At 33.8% G+C, this 25089-nt stretch overlaps 1 protein-coding gene across 3 annotated transcripts in view; it reads left to right on the plus strand.

The window, feature by feature from the left end:
- LOC145279601 (protein argonaute-2-like) overlaps positions 1-25089 on the plus strand; it is a 140533-nt gene that overhangs the window by 57138 nt on the left and 58306 nt on the right. For all 3 annotated transcript variants that reach the window (XM_080130768.1, XM_080130767.1, XM_080130766.1), the window contains exons 4-10: positions 3204-3387; positions 7102-7222; positions 15222-15403; positions 18543-18679; positions 21397-21531; positions 22126-22213; positions 22339-22422. In XM_080130768.1, the coding sequence (XP_079986894.1) occupies positions 3204-3387; positions 7102-7222; positions 15222-15403; positions 18543-18679; positions 21397-21531; positions 22126-22213; positions 22339-22422 (931 nt within the window). The remainder of the gene's footprint in view (positions 1-3203; positions 3388-7101; positions 7223-15221; positions 15404-18542; positions 18680-21396; positions 21532-22125; positions 22214-22338; positions 22423-25089) is intronic.

Raw genomic sequence — 25089 nt, forward strand, 5'->3', positions numbered from 1 at the left:
CGATTTCAGATGTAAAATTGTTCAAACTAATTGTAATTACAACCAAATTATTCCTGCTGCCTTTGAAATGAAAGAATTCTATAGAATTAATTTTGGTACAAAACTTCTAATCTCTGGATAGATTAATTTAGAATGGATTTCTTACTGTGTACTTGTGTTACTTGGCAAATGACATACAACAATCCTTTACTATATAATAAAGATCAATGTGTATTGATTTTTATGTAAGCATATATTTGTCCTATCATGCAAAAGTGAACAGATGTTTTTTTGTTTTTTTACATGGGGATCACCCCTTATCAAGGCCCATAAGCCACTCGGGGATAAGGGTTATTTTGTGTACAATAATCAATGGGATAATATCATAGTAATAGTTGGTATTGGAGATTTGATAAAGCGTTTTACTTAAGGAGGCGATTAATCAGGAATTTGTTTATGTTGGACTTGAAGACGTTCAAGTTGCAGTCAGGTGGGAAATAGGCAAACGGAAGAGAATTCCACAGGCGTGCACTTCTCAGAAAAAAGCTATTTTCATGAAATCTATGTTTTGATTTAGGCACAGATAAAGAGTGGGGGAAATTACTGACAGTGGTTTTAGCTAGACGGGTGTTTATCATGAAGGATTGGCGAGAGGGGGGACCAGAGATTGGAGCTCGGACGAGCACTTGCCATGGAAATAACGATAAAACAAAGACAGGCTCGCAACGTCTCTTCTGTGAGAGAGAGGTTGCAGGGAAGAGAAGAGAGCATCCCCCACTAAGCCACGAAGTCTATTTTGTACTTTGTCAAGGCAGAATAGGTTGTTTTATGAAGCTGCAGCCCAGATGTGGCAGCAGTACTCCATCTTTGGACGTACTTGGCTTTTATAGAGATAGAGAATTGCATCAGTAGTGAGATATCTCACATGTTTAACAGAATGCAAATAGTAAGTCAGAGACATACCCTTCACAATCTTAAATCAATTCGGAAATAAATCTTTCATTCTATTTCTATAAGAAGACATTTTCTTTTCCTTTTAATAAGATTTTCTTTTTTCTGCTTGAAATGTTTTATTTCTAAGTTGGCAAACTTAAATTTGCCGACTTAGACATAATTTATGTGACTTAGTGCAAAGCATATATATATATATATATATTTGCTGTCATTTTTAATAGAGGATGTACACTATGCCGATGTCCTCCTGCATACAGCACCTGGTAATCTCAAATGATTATCCATCTGCTACGGACTGAGCTTGACGTTGCTTAACTTTGGTAATCTAACAAGAATTTCTCTGTCTGTGATTATGCTATATATACATTTATGTGTAAGTAAGACGGTTGATCTGTCCAGAATTGCTTTGAATATAATAGGATAAGAGTGCATAAGTGGTGTAATGGATACAGCTCCAGACTATGAAATCAGCAATTATATTGATTGCATTTACTTACACTGTAATGCCGTTAGGAAAAGTATAAAGTTGCCCCTTTGCCAACTCTGAGTAAAACAGCAACTTTGGTTCAAGACTTACCTTTAAAAAGTTGATTTTTAGGCGTATTCCGGTATGGTATGAACTTATGACAATTAAATTTGTTGCCGGTAAGTAATTTTTATGATAGTAAGACCTTCATATTTCCATGTTTTGTATTTTAAAGTGGCTCCATTTTTCTTGTTACATAAGACACTGGATGCGTACTCTAAGCAATACAAAACACCCCCGCCTTACATTAAGAATGGCAACCAAGAAAAACAATAAGAAATAATATTGGATAATGAAAGTCTTCATTTCATAAGAACTACTTACCGGCGACAAATTTAACTGTGATATTCGTTTATACCAGATCTGAATATCGAACTATACTGGAATATCCCTTGAAATTAACTTTTAATGAAGTCTTCATTTGATCTTCTAGTTCACATTGACCCAACTTTGGTTCAATGAATTGTTTACAATAGATATTGTTTAATATTAAATAACCGGAAAGGATATCATGATAACAATGTGGATCATGAGCACTTAATTGCATATCAACAAGTGCTCACGATTGGCATGTGCCATAGCTTTTCTAAAGCAAACCTGGAACCATTTCTCAAATAAGAATAATCCAATTATTCAAATTTAGGTGCTGTTAGCAATCTGTATAAAAGAAAAATGGATGATTTTGTTTGACAAGAGTCTTTTGAATGCCTCATTCACATGTGATTTTATTGAAAAGAGAAAAGGACTACTGTTGCTTATGTGAAAAAAACGAATGTCTTCATTGTGAAAAAAGAAAATAATCCGGGTTGAGTGTGTTTTTTGTTTTCAGCTTGAAAGAATTTGCGTGACTGAAATAAGAATTAATACATCAGTAACAAAAAATTATAGATAATTCTTCAGATATATATGCCATTAAAAAAACAAGCCAAGACAAACATTTGAATATATATATAAAGCTGAACGTCTGTGTGTGTGTCTGGTCACGAATAGGCCCCTATATGGTTGACTATTATAGAAAACTGATCACATATAATGATAGAAGATGTATGGAGACACAGAAATGGGTATGTTTGATCTGGCATAATGATGATTCATTAAAATTGTGGGGTCTGCATATGCGCCTGGTCCACAAAGTATGAAAGTAAAAAATTTAAAAATTTAAAAAAAACGTTTACAAGTGTTTTTGATAAAGATGTACGTAATAATACTTTGATAAGTATGTTTTAACTTAAATAGGGATGGTATAATAAGTGTGGGGTCTGCGTCCGCGCCTGGCCTCCATAGAATGGAAATAGTACAAACTTTAATAAAGACTTTTCATATCTATCTGCGTAAGTATACTTTGATGATTATGTTTCAGTTTGAAGAAATATGGTATAATAAAATTATGGAGTGTTCGTTCGCGCCTGACCTCCATAGAATGGAAATATGTCACAAAGTTTAACAAGGTTTTTTAATATAGATCCACAGAATATTGTGATAAGTGTTTCAGTGTGAACAGGTATGGTATAATAAATTATGGAGTTTACCTATTTTATTTTTAATTTCATCATATTTTGCTTTGGTTTCGATACCCCCTAAATTCGAAGCTATCTCTTTACAACTCTTCCTTTTCATAACCTATCATACTTTCATAAATCAGGGTCCATTTTCTGTAAGCTGTTTTTGAACCCAGTCAACAATGGGTATTTTTGCTAGTATGTATATATATGTTTGTTTTTTTTTCTCTCTCTCTCTCTCCTAGCTCCATCACAGCCACCAGTATCACCCCTTGCTGATTTTGTCTCCCCACCGCGGCCAAATGTCGGTGGTCAAGGTAGAACCATCCAACTTAGGGCAAATTACTTCCAGATTACTATTCCAAAAGGTTTCATTCAGCATTATGAGGTGGCCATCTCACCTGACAAATGTCCAAGGCGGGTCAACAGGTAAGTGGAATGATCATTTTTTTTTTTTTTTTCATGGAGGTCAGCACTTATCAAGGCCCGGAAGCCACTCAGGGATAAGGGTTATTGCGTGTACAGTAATCAATGGGATAGTATTGGAGATTTGATAAAGTGTCTTAAGGGGGCAATTCATCAGAAATTTGTTTATGTTGGACTTGAAGACATCTGAATTGTAGTCAGGTGGGAAACAGGCAAAGGAAAGAAAGTTCCACAGTTGTGCGCTTCTAAGAAATAAGCTTTGTTCATGGAATCTACATTTTGATTTAGGCACAGATAAAGAGTGGGGAAAATTACTTATAGTAGTTTCAGCTAGACAGGTGTTTTTCGTGAAAAATAGCCAAGGGGGGATCAGAGACTGGAGCTCGGACGAGTACCTTCCATGGAAATAACAATAAAACGAAGACAGGCTCGCAACATCTCTTCTGTGGGAGAGAGGTTGCAGGGAAGAGAAAAGGGCATCCCCCACTAAGCCACAAAGTCTATTTTGTACTTTGTCAAGGCAGGATAGGCTGTTTTTAGCAGCTCCAGCCCAGATATGGCAGTAGTACTCCATCCTTAGACGTACTTGGCTTTTATACAGATAGAGAATTGCATCAGTAGTGAGATATCTTCTGGAGCGGTAGAAATATACCACCATTTTTCCAGCGACCTTGGCAACAGATTTGATGTACGTGTTCCATTTCAGATCAGGGGATCAGAGCGTTGACGATGTAAAGATACGAGCTTGGTTTTAAATGCATTGAAAGTAACCAGCCACCTCTTCCCCCACTGTACCACGCGCTCAAGATCAGAGGAGAGAGAATCAGAGAGAACTTTGTCATTTACGGCCTTTGATGTGTTGCCGTAGATGGTTGTGTCATCAGCATATATGTCAACGAATGATTTAAGTATGTGTTTTGGGAGATCATTGATGTAGATCAAGAAGAGAGTTGGGCCCAGGATGGACCCCCTGAGGGACTCCAGCATTAATACTTTGGGCCTCTGATTTTTGCCCATCAACCACTACTCTTCTGAACCTATAAGAGAGAAATGATTTCATAATTGAGAAAACATTTCCAGTGATACCGTAGCTGGAAATCTTGTGAAGTAGGCCTTTCTGCCGTACCTTATCGAAGACATTTGATATGTCAAGAGCAATTGCCCTAGAAAGGAAGCCTTTGTCAAGAGATTCACTAATCCTATGAGATATAACCGTTAACACATCTGCTGTAGATCTAGCAGAACGGAAACCATATTGCATGTTACTAAGGAGGTTATTTCTGCTGAGATGGTTGACTACTTCTTTATTTAATATGGATTCCAGCACCGGAGACATATTGGTCTGTACTGAGATGAAGATGACTTATCACCGGAATGTTAAATACAGGGCATACTGACGAGGTTTTCCAGGGTGTTGGAATGCACTTATCCTTAAGGCAACGCTTAAACAGTTTGGTAAGTATGGGGGCAAGTTCTGGTCGAAGCTTTTTCAACACTATAATTGGAATGCTGTCAGGGCCAGCTGCTTTACTGGAATCAAGGTTCTTGATTAGCTTGGCGACCTCACGCACAGATATTTGTATGTTGCATAGTGTGGTGTCTGTTATAGGAAGAAATACGGGGAGTTGATGGCCTTTGTCGCATAGGGTAGAAGAATTAGCTGCAAAGTTCTTGGCAAATAGTTTGGCCTTGTCTGATGCTGACAAGATGACCTCAGGTCCATTGATAATGGTTGGGATAGAACGCATGCTTCTGTTCAGGATCCTGTTTACTATTTGCCAAAACTGGTGAGAACCAAGCTGCTGCTTTGGATTTAACGGACTGAGCGTATAGCTCTTTCATTTTTTATTACTCTTTTACAGTTGTTGCTGGCAGTCCTGAAAGCAGCTTTAGTTTCAGTACATCTATTACGTTGGATGCTATAGAAAAAGTGATTTCTGTGCGCAATGGCAGCAGCACATTCTGGGGAGAACCATGGCTGGCTGTTAGATTTTTGTTGGAATTTTTTTGCTAGAAAGTTACTTACACCTGAGAGTATCCTGTACCTTTACAAGGCCACCATTCACCGATGCATGGAGTATTGTTGCCACATTTTGGCTGGTGCATCTGCTGCTAGTCTCTCCCTCTTAGACAAGATCAAAAGAGGTAGCTAACCTAATAGGTCCCGTACTATCAGTTAGGCTTCAAACTGCTGTTTCATCGAAATGTTGCATCCCTCTGCCTGTTTTACAAGTACTTTAATGGTAGATACTCTGACAACCTACAAGCTCTTGTACCTCCTCAACGTAAATACCCTTGACAAACCCGACAAGCAGCAAAATCCCACCCCTACACTGTAGAAATCCCCAAATGTAAGAAAGCCTTCTACTCTAATAGTTTCTTCCCTAGGACTGCTAGACTTTGGAATTCCCTTTCAGGTTCCTATTCCCCCAACTGTACTGAAATGCAGAAGTTCAAGTTTAACATAAACAGACATCTTGCTGCTCAACTCCCTACATAGTACTCCAACAAATTATGTTCCAGATAGAAGCCCCCTACATTAAAGCAGAACTATGTCTTGTTTGAGGTGAAAATATAATAAATTAAAAAAAAAAAAAAAAAAAAAAAAACGGTAACAAATTCTTTTATTTGTTTAAAGAATATTTTACTGGAAATGACAATTTTATGGTAGAAAGCAACGTTGAATTTTTACAAAGTCCTAATAACTTTTTGAAGATATTGACAAAAAATAAAGTTTGACTGAAAGCAACAAACAAGGAATATTTCTTTAAACAAGTCAACATTTTAACAATTCCTTCGACTTTAATATACAATTTCTTGAACATAAATTCACACGTACTTGTATTGTTAAAAAAAAACATTCACCCATGCATAAAATATTGTTACCACATGGTGTATTTACCACTAGTCTCTCCTTATTAGGTAAGATACAAAAAAGAATCTCTAATCTAATCCTGCACTGTCAACCAAACTCCAATGTTGGATCCTGTGTTTGTTTTACAAGTACTTTAATAGAATGTGCTTGTAGTGTTGTAAGTAAATGAAGATGTAAAAAAACTGAGCAAGACCAGAATGTGTTCAAATTCAAAGGTAACAACTCAATTTGATTACAGAGATTTTGTTTGTGTTCTAAATAAAATTTTCTCATCGCTAAAAATCGTAAATTTTGATTTTCTTAATTAAAAAAACAATTTCATCAATTTATGATTTTTGGAATATGACATCTTCATTCCAACGTGAACTGACATCTTGCTGCCCAACTCCCCACATTGTACTCCTGTAGCTTATGTCCCTGATAATAGCCCTCTACATCAAAGTGGCAATGTGCCTTGTTTGGGGTGAAAATGTAAAAAAAAAAAAAAAGATAATAATAAAAAAAAAAATTACAAGTACATGATTTTTTTGTATTTTTTTATCAAGTCGAATTCTAAATAAAAAAAACAACTTGTTTTTAGTACTTGATGCAGTTTAATTTCATTGAATATTCACTTAATCTTTAAATTTTTTTTATTAAAGATTAACTCTAAGTCACATAGAGGCGAAATTCACACAATTTCTCTCTCTCTCTCTCTCTCTCTATATATATATATATATATATATATATATATATATATATATATATATATATATATAGAGAGAGAGAGAGAGATGAGAGCGAAAGAGATATTTTTTGCCATTTTACTTTATAACTCGTTTGTCCTTTTTGTTTTTAACCAGAGAAATCATTGAGACTATGGTGCAAGCCTACAGTGCCAAAATATTCAGAGGAGAAAAACCTGTGTTTGATGGTAGAAAAAATTTATACAGCCGAGTTCTTCTTCCTTTTGAGAGAGAACGGGTAAGTTCTTTAGTCGCTTTCATGTATATAATTTCTAATCTATTTTACAAAAATAATAATTTTGTTTTTAAAGGGGATTTTATGTTTGCTATTTTACATATAATAAAATAGTTTAACCAGTTTCAAAATTTCTAATTCTTCTAAAATTTATTTTAAAATAAATTTCGGGCATATTTTGTTCATAAGTTCACAAAAATATATATATTGGAAGGGGTGGGGGGGGTCAGAATTTAACCTAATTAAAAAAACACGGTCATGGAATTTAGAGGTCATGTTTCCAAAATCACATAAATTGATCAAGGAGTTTTATTCTTAATTAAGAAAATCAAATTTTGTGAGTAAGCAAAGAGGGGCGTTCTTTTATCACCATCTTGAAAAAAAAAATAATTCATACTTACATGACCATCCTTGTAATGCTAACGATTTCACATTAATTGCTTAAAATTGTTTAAAAATGATTTTCTTTATAAAAAAAAAAAACTTTCAATTTTTGAGACGAGGATTGGATATTCGTATTTGGATTCTTCGGACTACTAATGTGTTAACATTATTGTGCTAAAATGAAAGCGTAATTTGAATGCGCCACTAAAATTGATGGTAAGCTAATAACAAATGATTAAAATAAATTTAATATTTGTCAACATTATTTATTTTTTTTATTTATAAAAGTTTGAAAATCCTTGTGCCTCAAACTATAAAATACTGTTTTTAAGGTCTTGAATAGAACAGATTGTAAAATTATTTGGAAATCTTCAAATGTTTTTTGCCAGCAGAAGGAATTCATTAAATTGTTGAATCTTTTGGAGTAACTTAGACCCCCCTCCTCCCATTAAAATTTCTTTTAATCATCCCTTTCTGTGTATTTTAATCATTTTGAAACAAAGTTTACTGTCAATCACTTGACACAATTCCCTTTTGTACCCTTTTTTTTTTTTTTTGTCACTTTAATATTTTTCATTCATTTCACTATTTTCTTTTGCTGAGATGCTAGTTGAAGAGTGTGCCTTGGAGAGTATCCTGTCCATTTTATTCAAATGTATTTATAAATTTTGTATCTGTGTAATTTTAAGTATTATACTTCCAATCTGAAACTCAAAAACTAGAAAGGATCAGCAAAAAAATATGGGGACACAAGTCCTCTGTAATATGTAACAGAATATGCCTTCAAGAAAAAATGCTGCCCATATATATATATGTATATATATATATATATATATATATATATATTTTTTTTTTTTTTTATTATTACATTTTCACCCTAAACAAGGCACATTGCCACTTTGTTGTAGGAGGCTACTATCAGGGACATAGGCATCAGGGGTACTGTGTAGGGAGTTGGGCAGCAAGATGACAGTTCATGTTGCACTTGAACTTCTGCATGTCAGTGCAGTTGGGGAAGCAGGGACCCAGAAGAGAATTCCAAAGTCTAGCTGTTCTAGGGAAGAAACTACTGGAGTAGAAGGCTCTCTTACATCTAGGGATCTCTACTGTGAAGGGATGGGATTTAGCTGTTTGTCGGGGGGTATTTACGTCCAGGGGGCACAAGTCCTTGCAGTTTGTCAGAGCATTCACCGTTAAAGTACTTGTAGAACAGGCAGAGGGATGCAGTATTTCGTCGATGGGACAGCGGCTGAAGTTTAGATGACAGTTCAGGACCTATCAGAGTGGCGACTCTCTTTTGAACCTTGTCTAGGAGCAAGAGACTAGTGGCAGATGCACCAGCCCAAATATGACAACAATACTCCATACATGGGGGCCTTATAGAGGTATAGGATATATATATATATATATGTATATATTTAATAAGTAAATGGTAAAAAAAAAAACCTGAAGGAAGTGCTCAATACTGCTGCTGTGAAGCCTGATGAAATTATCGGATTGTTAAAACGATTCGGTAATCGAAACGTATAACCAAGCAGATTAAAAACAGTAATAAAAACGTATATACACATGTCAATAAGAAATATATGAAAATAAACATATTTTTGGTTGGTTGAAATGAATAAAACTTTACTTTACTTGTTGATCATTTTCGCATTAATGAATTTTTTTTTCTACCAATGAAATAAGAATTTCCAATTTATAATTCAATATATTTGTATTTGTGTGAGTGCACTTGGTTATTTCATTGATCATTTTCAAGGAATTAAGTTTATAATAATGTCAATATTAGTAATAAACTAACATTCCTTTTGTATGTATTTGATTCGAATGCTTGTGATGGATAAAAGTTCCTAGTCAGTTGTTGATTCTACTGGATCCTTGGTGAAGATTTTTCATGGGTTTGTCCAAGGTGTGAATCATTAATTTTCACCAATAATTAAGATAAATCATTTGTGATTTCACATAAAAAGTAAGCAACCACATGTTGAAAAGACTAATAATACAGTATTACAGTGTAGTTCTCTGTTACTTGACTGTCTTTACATCGTTCACACTTGGGATCTGTGAAATCATCGATTCAGTTCCACCACCAGGCTAGAAGAAACATTGCAGTGGTCAACTCAAAACCTGGCTCAAGGCAGTGAAGCAGAATGCTGAGCTGATTCTGTGTCCCCATCTTTACGGGGTCCGTCATTGAAATTGCGAATGACTTGTACACATCACGGAAACGGGCTTGAATCACCGTGCCTCATCAGTGTTTAGAACGTGGTGAACTCGTTGGAAAGAAACGGACAAACCAGGGTGAATGCCATGACCATGACTTAAGATGATTCAGAACAGGACCAAAAAGTGAGAAGCAGGAGCAAGTGCCCCAAACGTGGAATATTCTGGATTCTTCAAAATTGCCTGAGAGTAGAAAGCGACTTAAAAACTTACCACTCTCAAAACGAAGAACTCAACATTATAAATTTTTTCTACCATCAAACACAGATTTTTCTCCTAAATATTCCCTTATTTTGTCTTTCAGTTAGCACATTCCATGAGTTTTTGATAACTGGGAAGGAATTGCTATTTTCTAGGTTAAAATTTATCCAGCTAATACTTATCATTGGTTAGTTTTTGACCTTATATATATTTATTTTAACTCCTTATATCAAGTGGCTTCATGCCTTGTTTGAAGCAATTTCCATTAAAAAGAAAAAAAAAAAAAGCTAATTCTTTCCAAAAGAACCTCCTACATCTACCCAAAACTAATACCACAGATCAACGGATAAAAAGCCACTGAAATGGCCCAGTTTCGTTTTGGCTGATTATTGAAGAGAAATCCTCGACTGATATATACCATCTTTGCAAGTAGCGTTCACTACTTGATTCCCTGAGTGGATAAGATTTAAATTATGACAATTAAATTATAATAATTACAATGAAAATATAATAATTATAATAATTACAATGAAAATATAATAATTACAATGAAAATATAATAATTAAATTATAATAATTACAATGAAAATATAATAATTATAATAATTACAATGAAAATATAATAATTAAATTATAACAATTACAAATGAAATATAATAATTATAATAATTACAATGAAAATATAATGATTATAATAATTACAATGAAAATATAATAATTATAATAATTACAATGAAAATATAATAATTAAATTATAATAATTACAATGAAAATATAATAATTAAATTATAATAATTACAATGAAAATATAATAATTATAATAATTACAATGAAAATATAATAATTAAATTATAACAATTACAAATGAAATATAATATACTTATTGGAAGAGTCTGTATCTAAATAGGCATGATCTCAAAATATAAGTTTATTACTAGGTAGAATGATAAAATGTCTAAAAATGACACAATGTTCAATGAGCCAGATCGGAGATGTGCCACTGTACAACTCATGCTCTCTACCAATCCAAGTTATGACAACAGAACCATTGCCAGCACCCTCAAAATGCATCGCTAGATTGCCATGAATAATAGGGATGTGCCCAGAGTGATGAAAACCGTTTCCGGTCACAGTTATAGTCTTTCGTGTGGTTTCAAGTGAGCGCCACATCATGCCACCTCACATCTTTGAAGTCGGTTTGAAAGTCAACACCAAAGTGTACCTGGATTGCTGAAGAGTCTGTGTTCCCCTGTCGCAATGAGGTGGCTGCTGGCAGATACTGAGTGTGGCAGTAGGACTCTGCACCGGTCCACAAGTCCAAAGAGCCAGGCTTGGCTTGAGAAGGAGTGCTACGACTTTGTACCCTTTTCTCACTGTCTCCCTCCTCCCCCAACCTGAACCCGCTAGACTACTTCATTTGGTCCTATGTTGAGAACATCACCAACATGACCTCCCACAACATCAAAGCCAGCTTGATCCCTGCCATCTGCCAAATATTCGTCAAGCTCCTGCTAGCGCTTGTGGAAAAAGCATGCTCTCAGTTCTGGACCTGTATCGAGGCAGTGATTGAGGCTGAAGGCAGCTACATTTTATATATGTCAGCTCTATGTACTACATAAGTTACCAAATTGATTTTTTTTTTTTTTTTTTTTTTTTCAATAAAAGTTTTAAAATAAATGTTTTTTAAGGCAACAACTTTATCGTTCCACCCTGTATATATTTTAGGTACATGCTTCAGGTAGGTAGAGGTAGAGAGAGAGAGAGACGGTAATTTACTATTTACAAGTTATTTTTTAAAATATAACACACATTTGTCTCCCAATGGACCAAACTCAAAGAAAACCAACCTGCCTCCTCCCTTGAGGCTTGCATTTACTAATATCCGCGGGCTTAGAACTAACTTAGATGATGTTGAGTCATTTCTCCTTGTAAACACCCCGGATATCTTAGCATTAAGTGAAACTAACCTTCACTCCTCCATACCCTCTAACCACTTTAACATGCCTGGTTATCTCCCACTCTACCGTAAGGACTCGGACAGACATATGCATGGACTTGGAGTCTATATTCGAAACACCCTCCCCCTAACTAGAGAAATAAAACTAGAATCAGAGGGCCAGGCCTTTATGTGCTTCAGACTAAATATGCAACACAATATTAGCTACTTATATTTTCTCTACCGCTCTCCCTCAAACCAAGACTGTACCCTAATAAACAAAGTCTCAGACAGCATAGATATAGCACTCTCCCTCGATACTAGCGCACAAATACATGTATTTGGTGACTTCAATGTCCACCACAGTAACTGGCTAGGATTCTCAAATCACACAGACGTAGCTGGTAGCGCCACATATAGCTTCTCTATATCTCATTCCCTATCTCAGATGGTTACATTTCCGACACGTTTCCCAGACCAGCACGATCAACATGCCTCACTTCTAGATCTCTTTCTGACAACAGTTCCCAATGACTGTACAACAAATGCCCATAGCCCACTCGGGAATGCTGATCACGCTGTGATAATGGTAGAAATCAGCCTAAATTCTCGCCCTAAAACTGAAGACCCACTACTCAAAACAACGAGGTATTACAAAAAGGCTGATTGGGAAGCCATCAGGGAGCTCATCAGAGATGCCCCATGGCAAAATATCTTTACTCTTCCAGCGGAACAGTGTGCAAATGAGACAACTGAATGGTTCAAAACTGCTATTGAAGCACATGTTCCCGCACGGAAATACTATAGCAAGCCCCACTCCCCCCAATGGTTTACTTCTGCTTGTGCAGCTGCCATTTGTCAAAGGCAGCATGCGTTCCGCAGATTCAACCGACATAAGTCCAGCTCAAATAAACAGAAGTTTATAGAAGCTAGAAATAATTGTAAGAGAGTGATAGACACAGCTAAGTCAGATTACTCTGAAACCACCAGAAAGCGCATCGAAGCACAGAAATTAGGAACCCGGGATTTTTGGAAAATCTACAACAGCGTAGTTAATAATGGACAGTCAATTATTCCCCCACTAACAAACAATCATGAGGTTGCTTGCACGGCAACTGACAAGGCTAATCTGCTTGCCAGTCGGTTTGCCTCAAACTCCACACTGAACTCGGTACACCACTCACTCCCTGATTTTCCTCTGCGAACAGACGCCACACTTGACGACTTGAAAATCACCCCTTCTCAGGTACATGCTATTATAAAAAACCTAGACACCTCTAAAGCATGTGGACCAGATCTCATCCCGGCTGTGCTATTAAAAAAATGCTCTGCCGAGGTTGCTCCAGTTCTGTCCAAACTTTACAATAAATGCCTTAACGAATCTTGTTTTCCCGACTGCTGGAAAACCGCCTCTGTGGTACCAGTCTTCAAGAATTCTGGTGAAAGAACTGACCCACTAAATTATCGCCCCATTAGCCTCCTCCCGCTTTTCGCCAAAATATTTGAGTCCTTAGTTAATAAAGCCCTAGTCCAGCACCTAACAGCTGCTAAACTCTTGACTGACAAACAATATGGATTCAGGCAAGCCCGTTCAACAGCAGATATCTTAACTGTAGTTTCTGAACGTATATACCGTTCATTGGATAAAACAGGGGAGGGTAGAGCGGTGGCCCTTGATATATCTAAGGCTTTTGACAGGGTATGGCACGATGGTCTTCTAAGGAAAATTAGATCATATGGAATCACTGGAAGAATTCATAACGTAATTAAATCCTTCTTAAGTAATAGAAAAATCAAAGTTGTCCTCGACGGACGTACATCCAAACAATATGACATAAATGCGGGAGTGCCTCAGGGGTCTATCCTTGGACCTCTATTGTTCCTGATATTCATAAACGACCTCCCTGATAATATTGTTTCGGAGATGGGTATATTTGCCGATGACACCACTCTCTATAACAGATATGAGGGGAAAACAAATGAACACATATCCAAGAAAATGGCAGAAACACTAGAGGATGACCTCCAATCCGTAGTGGAATGGGGACAAAAATGGTTGGTCTCATTCAATGCTGCTAAGACTAAGCTTGTTTCCTTCAATAACTACAAGAAACCTTCTCTACCACCAATAGCAATGGCCAAGAACACATTGCCTGAAAGTACTTCTTTTAAACTCCTCGGCCTAACGTTTACAGGGAATATGAACTGGAATAGATACATTGAGAGCATTGCCAAGGCTGCTGCAAGGAAGGTTGGCTCCCTCTACCGTGCTAGAAAACTACTTACGCCTGCCAGTATCCTATACCTCTATAAGGCAACCATTCGCCCATGTATGGAGTACTGTTGTCACATCTGGGCTGGTGCATCTGCTGCTTGTCTCTCGCTCCTGGACAGGGTTCAAAAAAGAGTCGCAAACCTGATAGGTCCTGAACTGTCATCTGGGCTTCAACCTCTGTCCCATCGACGAGATGTTGCATCCCTCTGCCTGTTCTACAAATACTTTAATGGTGAATGCTCTGACGAACTGCAAACACTTGTACCTCCCCGACGTAACTACCCCCGACAAACCCGACAAGCTACTAAGTCTCATCCCTTTACAGTGGAGATCCCTAGGTGCAAGAAAGCCTTTTACTCCAATAGTTTCTTCCCCAGAACTGCGGGTCTTTGGAACTCCCTTCCGGGATTCTGCTTTCCCAACTGCAATGATATGCAGAAGTTCAAGTGTAATGTTAACAAACATCTTTCTACTCTTCTCCCTTCATAATGACCCCGCTAATTAATTCCCTAATAGTAGCCCCCTGCTTCAAAGTGGCACTGTGCCTTGTTTGGGGTGAAAATTGAATAAAAAAAAAAAAAAAAAAAAAAATGGAAAAAAATCTATATTTTAATAAATCACACTGTCCCTCACTTCCACTTCATGTTTCACATGCTTGTCGCCATTGAACCTTTAATCTCTTTTAATTTAATTATTTCTGTCATCAGAAGGCAAAAAGGGTGCTTGTTTCAAGTAGCTGTTGCAATGTTCTTGCAAAATTAGTTGTCAATATGTCCAAAAGAAGTCTAAAGAGTTCCTTGGTTCCTTGTTGGTCTTATTCCACCAAACATATCTCAAGGAAGGTGTGATGACGTCCATTTATATTTGGATTGTTGTCTTGGACACTTTTGCAATAAAAAAAAGAACTTTAAATGTTTGGATGAAAATATAAGATTTTATTTATTTTAAAAGATAATTTTCTGTGTTTTGTCTTTCACAAGGTTGAACTTGAAGTGACGTTACCTGGGGAAGGTAAAGATCGAATCTTCAAGGTTGCCATCAAATGGGTATCGCAAGTGAATCTGTATGCCCTGGAAGAGGCATTATCAGGGCGAACACAACAGATTCCTTTCGATGCCATTCAGGCATTGGATGTTGTGATGCGACATCAGCCAAGTATGACGTAAGTAGCTTTCAATTAAACGCTAACAAAGTCAATGATCAATATCTTTATTTGTAAATCTTTTGTTGCAGATATAAAACTACTAATAATTTGTTTCCAAATTTTTAGATGATGATTATTTGTATTATCTATTCTCATCTTGAAGAATGATAGTTTAACACAAGTAGTCGACTGTTTCTAAAAGGTAGAATGTGTGTGAGGACAATTCTCAACCTATATACTCGACAAATTTTTTGATTTACAGATTTAAAATTTGGTATATAGGGTATTCAGATATGTGGAAAATTTTTAATCGGTTTTCATCCAGAAAAAGTGACTGCTAAAGGGTCAAAATTAAAAAATTAGTACATGGGATGTTTATCTATTTATGTTTATCATGAGATTTTTGTCTATTAAGTGTTTTATGAATGCTCATGCGTAAATCATTCACATGACAGATTCCATATGTTAAGAATAAGTAGGTTTGAACACACTTTTTAAAGAATTTGTCAAGCTGACCTAATGGTTATTGTACTTTAGGCTTTGGTTTCGATCTCAGTTTGAGTTTGTTTTTTTTTTTTTTTTTTTCTTTTTTTGTCTTTTTTTTTTACTCACAAGAAGTGAACTGTTTAGAAAAAACATAATACTCCCTTGTACTTGTCTCAATTTCTGTATGAATTAAAATATAATAATTATACATGTTTTACGACTGGGCAATGCCAAGCAGTTTGCTACTATGTTATAAAACTTCTTTTTCTCACTTATAGAAGCATGGTTTACGTTTTTGTTTATTTTTCAAATACAAAATATAGATTATGAAATGTTTTGGACAAGTTTTCTATGGGGATTATTCAGCACTTGTCTAAAATTCCTCCATATTAAAAGGAAAAATCTGTAAGATGTATATAGCCATGACAAAACAAAAATATCATATTCCAAAAATCATAAATTGATCAAGTTTTATGAAAAAGTAATTTTTAAGCAATTAATGGGAATTTGTAGGCATTAAAACCTAAATCAAGTAAATATGATTGAGTTATTTCTGTTTCCTCACATTTTTTCAAAATTTTGAGCGAGACTGTCATTTCTTGAATACTCATAAAATTTGATTTCCCTATATAAAAATAAAACTTGATAAATTTGTGATGTTTGGAATATGATATTTTTGTTTTGTAGTGGATACATACATCATACTGATTTTTTTTTTATTTGTTTTTTAATATAAGGCGTATTCTATGCAAAAACCTATTCTCATCTAAATTTTGTTTTTAATATTCCTGGATATTTTTATAACGGATATGCCATATTATGGAAAAAGTATTGTGCTTCATTTACTAATGTATCGCTTTTATTTTTCTACAAGACGAGATTTTATTTATATATCATCCATTTCTTAATTTGCACAATAAGAGCAACTATAAACAATTTTTTTTTTTTTCATCTCCATCAACCAAGTGTTTTCAGTATTCTACTGAAAATACAAATAAAAAATACTACAGGGGTAACTGTATTGGATTTAGAAAAAATTTATTATCACAAAATTGTTTAATAACAAAAAAAAAAAAATTTAGTACATTACTCTCTAACCACTTTTTGAGAAATTAAATAGACAATATCCAGTAGTTAAGTTAAAAATATTAAAACCTGTTCAGATTTGTAGATTATCTGTCTAGATTATGTCTGAATGAGAAATTAGAGATTTTATAAACATGTAAGAAAAAGAATTTTTTTTATTTACTAACAAATCAAGAATGTAAAGCAAAATTTGTAAGATAATCTCGAAGATTACATAAAAATGAACGATTGGGGTACAAATCATTAGACATAAAAAGTATTTTCTAGATTAGCTCTAAATGTCTTTGTTCGACTTTTTGGTGAAGGAGAATTGTTGTTTGAAGCTAACAGCATAAATTATTTGTGTTTATCATCAACTGTGTTTTTTTTCTTCTGAAATTGTTATTAAGTCATAGAATGATATATTTTTTTCTGAAAATGTTAAGCCATAGAATGGTATTACAACTATGTAATCCCTACAGCCACCTACCTTGAAAATGCTGCTGTGAAACTTGATATAGTTATATGGAATAAGTCAGAGAGAGTTGCAACCTTGGTTGAAGTGAGTGTCCCTAATGATGGATGTCTAAACAGAGCTGAAAGAGAGAAACTGACAAAATATCAAAGTCTCATGTATGATATGAAAAGAAACTGGAATCTTAAAGAGATATCAATCATACCAGTTATTATAGGTGATACAGGGCTTAGGAAGAAGAACTTGAAGTCCTACCTAACTAATATTCCTGGTGAACCAAGTGCAAAAGAGATCCAGACAATTGCACTTAAGGAAACAATGAGGATACTAAAAAGAGCTCTCGGTTGGTTTCAATAAAATGCAGGGCAATGTTGGCAGCTGGTTTGGCTGCCTCCATACCCAGCGTTACAATCTTCAAAGGAAGAAAATTAAAAAAAAAAAAAAAAACAAACGCATACATATGCATCATGAGTCATACACCATCTACTATAACTATGCAATTGGTACAGCTGCATACCTAGAAAACAGAACTATTTAATGAAGAAAGAAACAACCTTAGTAGAAGTTACTCTCCCTAATGTTACAGGCTTAAACAGATCTGAGAGAGAGAAAAATAACTGAATACCAAGGTCTTATGTACAACATGAAAAGAAACTGGAATCTTAGAAATATCTGTCATTCCCGTAATTATAGGAGCAACCACATCCATAAAAAGAATTAAAAGAAAAAAATAAACTATCGGCCAAATATACCCTGTGAAACAAGTGCCAGAGAGATACAAACAATTACATTTAAAAGGATAATTAGAATCTTAAAAAGATCTCTTGGAATGTATGGGATAGTGAGTGAATGTTTGGCATCCAGTAGGATGCTCCATCCCCAGTTCAAACAAAATAAGAAATGTAGTAATAACATTTTCTTCACATAATTCATCAAAGTGACAGCTAGAAACAATTGCACTTAAATGGATAGTTAGAATCCTAAAAAGCTCTCTTTGTTGGAAAGTATGAGATGTCTCTATCCCAAGCTGTAACAAAAAAAAATGCATCATAATCTAACATTTTGTTTTGTGTCCATCATTGTTCTATGCAATTCATTAAGATGATTGCCACACTTTATATTTTTATTTAGGTACACACCTGTTGGCCGTTCTTTCTTCACTCAACCCAAAACAAAACACCATCCATTGGGAGGAGGTCGCGAAGTCTGGTTTGGGTTTCATCAAAGTGTACGACCGTCCAACTGGAAAATGATGCTCAATATAGATGGTAATAATTCTATTCCTCATAGTCAAAGGGTTCTAAACCCCAGGGAGTTTATGTATTCATAAACCCCAGGGAGTTTATGGAAGGAAAAGTAAAATTAAAACCTAATACCGTTTATGGAAGGAAAAGTTAAATTAAAACCTAATACCGTTTTCTACATAGTATTTTACTATATCTATTTTTATAACAGATTTTACTCCTGTTTGTCGTGTTTATATTTTTGTTTTATTTTCATATGTTAAATGTTTTTTTATTTTTTATTTATTTTTTTATTTTTTTTACTCTTTTCCAGAATTTTCCTGTGTTAATAAAAATCTAAATCTGTACGATGTACGTACCTGTAGTGTACAGAGTTACAAATTTATATTTTTTTTTTTTTTTTTTTTTTTAATGCGTGTACAAAAACTCCGACTTCAAAAATTGAGACAAATACCAATTTACAATACATACAAAGAATATATTTTATTAAACAAACAAGGTAAAAATAATGAATGTGTGCGTGTGGGTATACATGCATAAGCATGCTTTTTAACTTGTAATGTTTGTTGTGTATCCAGTGTTCGCATAAGGTTGTTAATGTATACCTGTATCATCTTACCTTAAAATGAAGGTTACGCCTATCGAGGCGGATGGAATGTACATATGTCTACATCAACGATTCGGACAAAAGAGAAAGATAGAAAACAAAACTGGACAGAGAATGCGAAACAGGAAGTAGACACCACTTGTCGGACAAATTGGAAACTGCGACAAGGACAAATATTGATGCGTTATTGATTAATGTTTGTATGTGCGTGACATACCTATTCGCATATCAGTCTGAAAAGCATGTCTGTGTATTCATGGCAAAACAAAAACATGTTCCAAACATCACAAATTGATAAGTAGTTTTATTTTTATAAAGAAAATAATTTTTAAGCAATTAATGGGAATTAGTAGACATTAAAACAAATCTCACAAGTTGGAATTACTGAGTTATCACCTTTTGTTTTAAGGATAACGTGTAGACACAGCAACTTAGAAATAAAATGGCCACTGAGTTTTTAGAATGTGTCCAACAAGTCTTGTAAATGATGTTTATGATAATGATTTCATGTGGACGGAAAGAAATAATATTGCAACTTGCCATGAAGCTGTCTAACAATTTCAAAATGATTCAATAATTGCCAAGCGTTAGTTAATAGCCAATTTTTGGATGTGTGAAATGTGTAATTTACTATGTACATTGAACCAGTATTCGCAGACAATTGATGGTTGAAGGTGAAAATGTTCAAAAGGTGGATTTTGTTATTTCATAATTAAAAAAAACTGTTTCTGAAAAGAGCCAACTGTACTGACATGCAGAAGTTCAAGTGTAATGTGAACAGACATCTTGCTGCTCAACTCCCTACATAGTATCCTTGCAACTTAGGTCCCTGATAGTAGCCCCCTGCATCAAAGTGGCAATGTTCCTTGTTTGGGGTGAAAATGTAATAAAAATTAAAAAAAAAATTTTTTTTAAATGTCTTTGTTAAATAGAAAAAAAGGAAGAAATACAAAAGCAAAATTTCATTGTCTGTGTGTTTCTGGCAAGAAGTCAAAAACTATGCAGGATACACTTATGAATATTAAATCATCAGATTCAGTGTGGACTCTAGCTGATTATACAAAAAGAAAAAAAAGTTGTAATATTAATGTGCTTGGGGTTATCAATGTTCGAATTGAGAGGAGGAGGGGCAGCAATTTTTATTCTGAGAAAAAGAAAATGGTGTTTGTACAGAATTTCCTTTATATTAAGAAGCAAAATTAAAGAAAAATCTTTGAGATACGTACCTGTGACAAAGTGAAAATTGTGCACAAAAAAAATTGCATAAATTGATCAAGTAGTTTTATTTTAATAAAGAAAATCAAATTTTCTGGCCTAACGAACTGCAACACCATTTTGAAAACAAGGGAAAAAACTCCAAATATCTTAAACTTGCAAAATTTTAGAAAGCCATTTTTTAATATAAGGATGTTGGAAAAACTCAAATTGCTAAAAAATAATTTTCTTTTTAAAAATAAAACTACTTGATAAATTTACATAATTTTGGAATAAAATATTTTCTTTCTGTCACAAGTACGTACATCATATAGATTTTTCTTTTTGTTTTTTTAATGTGAAAGTAATTCTGGACAAGCACCAAAAAAATGGCTTATTTCCAATTATTGGTACAAACCTTATCGCATTCAATGTGGTTATAGTAAAAAAAAAAAAAATGTTTAAATACTGTAATATTCATATGCTTGCGGTCATCATAGTTTAAATTGAAAAGGAAGAGGTTAGAAAGTTAAAGTCTATGATAAATTACAAACTTGATTTTGATTTGGAGGTAGAAAGCTTTGACAACAGTGTGTTGAATTCAACCCTGGAAATTGTTAGTTGAAAATGCAAAATAGTTAAAAGTCCATTTGGGAAAGTGCAGAATAGTTAGCAGTTGATTATTTTATCACAGTAATTTAAGACTTAATTAGTGTACACAGGTAATACAGTTTAACTATATATTGTTATGGGAGTCCATCTTCAAAACTTGAGTTTATGAACAAATAAGCAGGAATTATAATTATATAGACAAGTCTTTGTCAGTTTTCCAAAAGTTTAATTACAAAAGTATTTTTGAGGTTGATCATCTCAGAATATGTCAGGAAATTCACTACATATCAATGTCAACACTACTTTTTTTTTTTTTTTTTTAATACAGTTTCTGCTACTGCATTCTACAAAGCCCAGCCAGTCACCGAATTTATGTGTGATGTGTTGGATCTACGAGATCTCCAAGATCAAAAACGTCCACTAACAGACTCGCAGAGAGTAAAATTCACAAAAGAAATCAAAGGTTAGCAGAATTCTTTTCATATTTGTTTTAACTTTGAAAACATTTGTATCAAAAAGAAATTATTATTTCTGACTTGTGTTTTTTGTTCTGAATCTATTTTGTTCATTATTGAGTAACCAATTATTAATCTACTCAACGATAAGGATTAATGTTGAATGATGAATGGATTATAAGATGATTAAATAATTTATATTTCAAAATAGATGGTGAATTTTGAGACACCATATATATATATATATATATATATATATATATATATATATACACAGTGTATCCACATAAAATTTTACAAGGAGATATAATATTTTATCTATTAATTTTCAGTATTTACTTCAGCAGTGCTCAATACGCAAGTAAAGCTAGTTAGTAAATTATGAAAATATGTATGGTAATTAAGCTACACAGAATTTTTCTCATTTTATCCTCAGGAAATGAAGATTGGCAAGAAATTCCTTTTTATATATATATATATATATATATATATATATATATATATATATATTCCTTATTTAATAACCAGGTTGTGAATAAAATATAGTAGGTAATTGAAACATGTTAATTATATCTAATTTTGTATTTTTCTCTGTCAAAAAGGTTTAAAAGTTGAAATTACGCATTGTGGACAAATGAAGCGTAAATACAGAGTTTGTAACGTGACCAGACGACCTGCTCAAACCCAGTCGTAAGTTTTTATTTTTTTTGTTATTTAGTGAGAATTGGTTGACAAATAATTCGTAAATATTTTCAAAAACGAATTATGAAATTTAAAATCAATTTTATTTTTTATCTTTGTTTTTTTTTTTTCAGTTTCCCTCTCCAATTAGAAAGTGGCCAAACAGTTGAGTGTACAGTTGCGAGATATTTTTATGAGAGATATAAAATTAGATTACTGTAAGTATCCATTTCTCTTTTTGCCTCTTTCTATGTATGTTAGTATAAGAGATTTTGTCTGTAACTGAAGATGGTGTTTTATTTTATTTTATTTTTTTTTTTTAAATTTCAATCAACAAATAATGTCATTTGCACCTTATTTATTTAAAAATCCTGGTGGTATGACTAATTTTTTCTTTTTTAATGAGTCACCACTTATCAAAACCAAAAGCCATTCCATTCGATAAAAGACAGTTGTTTTTGTGTACAGTTGTATGTCCAACTAAAAGTCCAAAACTGTAAAAAAGACCCACAAAGTTTGTATTTTGTTAATGAGCATTGCCCTGGATGGATAATATCTAAAACGTTAGAAGAAATTATTCATTCTCTTGAGGTCAATTACTATCTTCGCATTCATTTTAAAGACATAAATTTGTGACGCCATAACATTGTTGTGAGTTAACTTCCGACATTTGCTTTTGAAGTTCGTACCTAGCAAGGGTCTTTTTTTTTTTTTATTTAAAAAAATTTTTTTTTTTTTTTTTTATAACAAGTAAGCAGCAATAATTTTTAAACGTTTATTTTGGTTTAAACAAATACTTGTGCAGTTTGTAGAGCACTGAAAATAACTTTTTGTTTTATAAATTTTATTCATATCTAAATTTTATTTGATTTTTATATTTTTAAAATTGATTTAATTCTAGTTTGTTTTATTTTGAAGACATAAAAAAAATTTTTTGAAGTTTACGATTCGTGCTAAGATAACCACTGTCGCGAACCAATATAATATCAGTGAACATTGTATTAATAGTGATGATGATAACGGTGACGAGGATAGTAAACAGTAACATAATTGGTCGAGATCCGGCCAATCAGATCAAGTTTCACTTCTTAGCCATGGTCGAGAATCGACGATAAAATAAAATTAGTTGCAGAATTTGGGGGAGGGAGATAACAGCGTATATTGACGGCTGGCCGCACTCCAAACTTCAGGTTGTAAACCGTTGGATATAAAAAAAAAAAAAAAGGGAAATATATAAGAGTGACAAGTGACTCCACCAGTTACTGTTAGTAAAACTTGAATACGCATCACACCCATTTTGTTCCTAAGAATATCGATAATTTTCGTCAACGTATTTATTTTCAAGTGCGGCTATAAAAAAAAAAATATAAATCCGCTCAAGACGCACAAACAGTTATCTTCGGACTTTTTCTGTATTATCATTTTCTTTATTATTTGAATTTTGAACTGTTGCAAGATCTCTTTCGAAGTTGTACGTGTTTCATATATCCAAAAAAAAAAAAAAAAAAAAAAAAAGGGGAGGATATACTAAATTTTCGCTGTTGGATTCGAATTTAAACTTCACCCTGCTGTACCTGAATGGAGATGTACTTAAATCCGAAGGAAGATAATTTTAATCACCAGAATTAAAGAATAATAATAACGAAATGAATTCATAGCTATAAACCTTATCGGCTATAGATTCCAAGGACAATCAGCCTGGATCGGGTGATGGTCAAATCTAAAGAATGAACGTCTAATATTGATTTCGCGAGATTCTCCTCCCTCTTCATTCGGGCTTTGTCTGAGACATCGAAAAAGGAGTATTTTGTCACACCACCCACAAAGTAACGCAGCCGTTGCAACGGATCGTAAAGAGAAATCTTTCTAGACTAAGGCATCATTTAAGAAAATTGCTTTGCACAAGATAGAAAGTGGTATATAGTCATCAAAAAATGCTCAATATCTTTAGTATAGCAGGTGTGCCCAAACGGAACCTCATTTCTTCTATTGTTTGTAAACCCAGGTAATGCTATGTATCCCTGCTAGTCTATCATATAAAGCATAGTTGTCTGTGTATCAAGCTAGAGGGAAAGGGGTTGGATAAAGGATAAAGATGTTAGCGAGAGGGAAGGGGAAAACGGGTGAGGAGACAGCCAGATAGAGAGAAGTAGTTATAGAATTTTAATAAAGAATGTTACGCTTTTGCCCTGGGCAATACCGGATAGCCCTGCTAATTGTAGTATAAGGATTAATGAGATAGATGGATTGTTTGTTGAATGATGAAGAATATTATAAGAGGATTGACAATGATGATTAAAATGAACAAAATTTTCTTATTTGTAAGGATGGTTTATAACAAGTATTTGTTAACCTTTCAATTGAATATTATATTGTACCTAATATATAGTATTCCCAAGTTTTTAAAAAAATAACTTGGGTGCCATCAGCTAGAATTGAAACCAAAACATTTAATGCTCCAACCATGTCTCCTACCGATGTAGCTATCGAGAGATAGGTAAGAAAGATTTAATATTAAATGACTGAAAGAAATTAATTGAATTTTAGCATGTGCAGAAGGAAGTAAAATGTTGGCAAGTTAATATGAACAGTTGAAGGGTTTATCAGTCAAATATTTACACACAGACAGGCATACTGTTTCATCTATATAGATTTAGTTAAATTCTATAAGTTTTACACTGAAACAGATGGTGAATGCAAGAGTTGATGTTTAACTTCCTTTAACATAACTGTAATAGATAGCAGTTGATTTTAAATAATTTAAAATATTTTTTTCTTCTTGGTAAGAATTTTCCTTATATTTAAAAAAAAAAAAAAACAATAAAAGGAAAAATCTATATAGTGTACACACCCATGACAAAATGAAAATATATTCCAAAAATCAT

This window comes from Euprymna scolopes, chromosome 7 (assembly GCF_053919585.1).
Source record: "Euprymna scolopes isolate OS-2025 chromosome 7, ASM5391958v1, whole genome shotgun sequence".
In the NCBI taxonomy this organism is placed as follows: Eukaryota; Metazoa; Mollusca; class Cephalopoda; order Sepiida; family Sepiolidae; genus Euprymna; species Euprymna scolopes.